This window comes from Alexandromys fortis, unplaced genomic scaffold (assembly GCF_014885135.2).
Source record: "Alexandromys fortis isolate MF-2015 unplaced genomic scaffold, M_Fortis_MF-2015_v1.1 scaffold_23, whole genome shotgun sequence".
NCBI lineage: Eukaryota > Metazoa > Chordata > Mammalia > Rodentia > Cricetidae > Alexandromys > Alexandromys fortis.
The window spans coordinates 15,252,455-15,257,364 of record NW_026067907.1 but is presented as its reverse complement, the minus strand read 5'-3'; the positions used below and the strand labels follow the sequence as shown (position 1 = coordinate 15,257,364).

The following is a 4,910-nucleotide window of genomic DNA, read 5'->3' as shown; positions in this document are numbered from 1 at the left end:
CATTCGGCCTATATGCTGATGAAGGAACAGTGTGTGTGTGTGTGTGTGTGTGTGTGTGTGTGTGTGTGTGTGTGTGTGTGAAATTCTATTCAGCTGTTCAGGTATAAGGAAAAAAGAAATCTGCCAAAAGTAGATGAATCTGGAAAGTATTATTTTAAGTGAGGTGATCTAATCTCAGAAAAACAAATATTCCATGTTCTTCTATATATGAAGTTCAGATTTTTATGCTCTATGTGCACACCTGCGCACACACACACACACACAAACACAAACACACACACACACACACACACATGAGAATAAACTTTGCAACCAGAACGGGAGAAAAAGAGGTAGGAGAGAAACTGAGGAAGGAAAAGAACTAAGGATGAAGGTGGACAGGAGTTTTCAGAGATGATCACAAGAGGTGGCAAAGGGTTAAAGAGAAAAGAAAAAAAGAACCAACAAAAACAAATTTTGTTTGAAAATGTCATAATGAGACCCTGTATTTAGTGTTATCACTAAATTACAGATAGGATTTGGGAGAAAGTTCAGAGAGTACAAAAGGATACAAATTTGAATTCTCAAATTTCACATAAATCAAAGCACATGTTGCACATACTGGAGATCCTGTGATGAGCTCAGGGGCAGAGACAGGAAAGAGGAGGATTCCTGGATATTCACATTCTGACATACACAGCAGTGAACAGCATACAAAGCCTATATTTTAAAGAAAGAGTGGAAGCAGAGGTTGTTCATTGACCTCCAGCTGCACACCATGGCAACTGTTCTGCTGGCATGGACACACACCACCACACGCGTACATACACACATCATACACACACATTAATAAAGGAATTAAAAATAGATATGAGAAACAAATATATTTGTGACATAAAAATGTTGAATATGAACACAATTTATTCTATACATTTGTGTAACTATTAAAATAAAATAAAAAGGAGAAAAAGACAAGCTAATGTGTGCAGAAAGGAATCATTTTTAATTTAATAGTATCTTACCATTTGCAAGAAATATAATTCAATGTATAGAAAACACAGACTTCTGTTTGCACAGTAAGAGGTTACTTTTCTATCCATAGTATGCTTATTTCTGATCATACCAGCTAAGAAAAATCGCATGACGATAAACATTTTATAATTGCTCAGACAGTTTTTTCCTTCATGAAAACTTGGCTGTATCTAACATTTTCCTCAAGGCATCCTTGACATCTTTGTTTCTTAAACTGTAGATCAAGGGGTTCAGCATTGGGATCACTACCGTATAGAACACTGACACCACTTTGTCCCTTTCCAGGGCATAACTCGTGCTCGGCCGGGAGTAGATGAAGAGAATTGAACCATAGTACAAGGTGACAGCTGTCAGGTGAGAACCACACGTGGAGAAGGCCTTGAGACGGCCCTGGGTGGTGCGGATCTTCAGGATGGCTGCGATGATGAAGAGGTAGGAGGCCAAAATAAGCAACGTGGGAGTGATGACATTAGAGGCCAATATGAAATACAGCACAGCCTGGTAGCTCTCCTTCACATCACACGCCAACTTCACGAGAGGCGGCAGATCACAGAAGAAGTCGTCAATGATATTGTCTCCACAGAAGTTCAGGGTGAATGTCTCGCTGGTGATAATGGTGGAGTTTACAAAGCCACCAAGGTAAGAAGCTGCAACAAGACTGACACATAACCTTGGGGACATAGCCTGGGAGTAAAGTAAAGGGTTGGAGATGGCCACGTAGCGATCGTAAGCCATGGCAGCTAGTAGGTAACACTCACTGTAGGCCAACCCAGCAGAGAAGAAGAACTGAGCCAGGCATCCAGCAAAGGAGATGCTTTTGTCTTCAGAGATGCATGTTATCAGGATTTTGGGGGCATAGACAGAAGAATACCAGAGATCCAAGAATGACAGGTTTCCTATGAAGAAATACATGGGTGTGTGGAGTTGAGAATCACCACAGATGAGAGAAATCAGGGTGATATTCCCTAGGAGACTGATGACGTAAATGACGAGGAAGATGAAAAAGAGTACCCGCTGTAACTTTAAGTCCCCCGTGAATCCTAAAAGGATGAATTCCTTCACCTCAGTAACATTTTTCTCATCCATGATGTTGGGGATTTACAGTACTTTCTGTGAAAAGATTAAATTATGGCTTAAAATGTCACTAAGTATTTTCTCTATTATTTATAATTCTACAAACTGGAAAGTAAAACCACTTTTTTTGGGTTTTTTTTGGTTTATAAATGTTAGTCATTATGAGATGTATGTGTAGTGAATTGGGTACCACAACTAAGAACTGCAAATTAGCCCCACATTGCCCACAGAAGTCAGTTACTAAATATGTAATAGTTCATGTCACTTACATTTCCAAACTAATATCTCCATCTTTATGAATTTGTATACCATCTTTATTATTTCAAATCTTTTATTCTTTACTTTGGACATCATAAGACATTGATAGTTCAATTTTATGAAGAAAGTAAAGGACTCCATAGATGACTTCAGACATTAAAGAATTGATGGTGATATCTGGAAATAATGATACTATATTTTTCTTTAATTGTTGAAAGGCAAAAATAAAATACTTTTAAATGGCTTTATTCACATTTCTGCATTAAGTTTATTAACTATTTTTCATGGATACTATAAACACACACAGGCACTTGCATATATGGTGCATAATGATCTAATTGTGTACTCCAGAATGCATAATGTCTGAGGCTTGTCTATCCCAAGGAACTAGGGTTGATTCCGACAGAGTGGTAGACAGTTTATTGGATAACCATTTATTAGACTGAATTAGGGCAGGACAAAAGTAAATTAAAGACTATTTAAAATAAAGTAAATGTTTTTTTGATAAGAACCTTGCACCTCTACATTTTAGTCTTCTGGCATGAGAAGGTCCTCTACAGGCTATGGAAAGAGAAACATGGACACCAACCCAGTCAAAAAAAAACCTTCACCTACAATCTGTCATTCTTGCTAGATGTTCTAGGGGGCAATGGTGGCATAATACTTGTGGTAATGGCCAACCAATGTCTGATTTAACCTGAGGCCCATTCCACAAGAGGTAGTCTATGGCCAACACTGCATGGATGACCAGAGACTAAAGCCTGGATAGCCCAGAGACCTAGGGTTGTACCAAACATGACTGGTCAAAAAAAAAAAAAAAACAGCCCACAAATCACAATCCCAGAGAACCTAGACAATAATGCGAACCCTAAGAGAGACATACGTAGATCTAATATACATGGGAAGTAGAAAAAGACAAGATCTCCTGAGTAAATTGGGAGCATGGGGACCTTGGGAGAGGTTTGAAGGGGAGGGAAGAGGTAGGAGAACAGAGAAAAATGTAGAGCTCAATAAAAATAATAATAATGATATTAAAAATTCCTAAAGATATTCTACACTCATAGATCAGTGCCTGGTCCAGTCATCACAGAGGCTTTCTCCAGTAGCAGATGAAAGCTGGTGCAGAAAGCTACCTCCAGGCATTATGCGGAGAGACTAATCAGAAGTCTCCATGAGGTCCTTCGCCTCAGAAATGGGGAACCCACAGAAGAGGGGGAATAAAAACTGTAGGATTCAGAAAGGATGGAACATGAGGAGAACATGGCCCTCTGAACCAGATAAGCAGAGATCACATTGACTCACAGAGGCTGAAGCAGCAAGCATTAGGCCTGCTGGGATCTGAACCAGATCCTCTGCATATTTAATATGGCTGTTAGCTCGGTGGTTTTGTAGAACCCTAACATTGGGAGCAGGTGTATCTCTGACTTGTTTGCCTGATCTTAGCAGACAATGAGGACTACTAAGATCTCAAGAACAATGGCAATGGGTTTTTGATCCTGCTGCACGTACTTGCTTTGTGGGAGCCTAGGCAGTTTAGATGCTCACCTTACTAGACCTAGATGGAGGTGGGTGGTCTTTGGACTTCCCATAGGGCAGGGAACTCTGATTGCTCTTTGGGCTGACGAAGGAGGAGGATTTGATTGGGGGAGGGGGAGGGGAATGGGAGGCGGTAGCGGGGAAGAGACAGAAATCTTTAATAAATAAATAAATTAATTAAATTAAAAAAGATTCTTCTCCTCCTATTGTGTTGGCCAACTTCGGTACGAGGGCTTTTGCCTTGTCCTATTTTATCTTGTTCTGTCCTACTTGGCTGTTGTCTTTTGGAGGACTGCTCTTTACTGAAGGAAAACAGAGAGGGAGTAGATATGGGGGAGAGGAGAGGTGGTGAGTAGCAAGAGTCAAGGGAAGGGAAACATTGGTCAGGATATATTGCATGAGAGAATGCATCTATTTTCAAGAAAAAATAAAATAAAGTAATTAAAAATAATTAAATGTTGTGGAGTTTAAGAAATAGGGAAGAGGAAGATCTTTGAGTAGGAGAAATAAAACTAAGTCTTACAAAAACTCACTAGTTAGTGGTCTTGTTAATTTACTAGTTGCTAGTTAGTAATCTAATTTCACAATATATCTTTTTTTAAATGTGTTTGAATTAAATTAGCATGCATGGGAAGACAACATTATTCCCAAATACACAGGTTATTAAATGAAAATCAACGTTCAGAGACATGGGATGTCTTCCTATAAGGCATTGGTCAGGGAACCCTAAGAGGTCTCCTGAACTTGACAGTCTATTGCCATTGCCCTTGACTGGCTACCATAACCACATAGTAAAATAAGATGATATTGCTAAAGACACCAAAATCTGTGGCTGCAAAACACAGAGAAAATTACCTCAAGTTAACCCAGAAGTTTCCTGCCTTTTGGGTAATTTAGACAGTGCCATAAAGTGTTATGCCTACTGCTGAAGGAAAAAAGACATCAATGGTCTTACCCAGGATTACCCTGAATGTCGTGATACCTATTATTTAGGAATAGTTAACCATGCTCTGATTGTATTTAAGGCCTGC

At 39.3% G+C, this 4,910-nt stretch overlaps 1 protein-coding gene across 1 annotated transcript; it reads right to left on the bottom strand.

The window, feature by feature from the left end:
• Window positions 1-1,157: 1,157 nt before the first annotated feature.
• Window positions 1,158-3,066, bottom strand: LOC126497579 (olfactory receptor 1013-like). The gene has a single exon (XM_050135686.1). It carries the CDS (start codon window positions 2,095-2,097, stop codon window positions 1,162-1,164), a length of 936 nt encoding a protein of 311 aa, XP_049991643.1. The 5' UTR covers window positions 2,098-3,066; the 3' UTR covers window positions 1,158-1,161.
• Window positions 3,067-4,910: the final 1,844 nt, after the last annotated feature.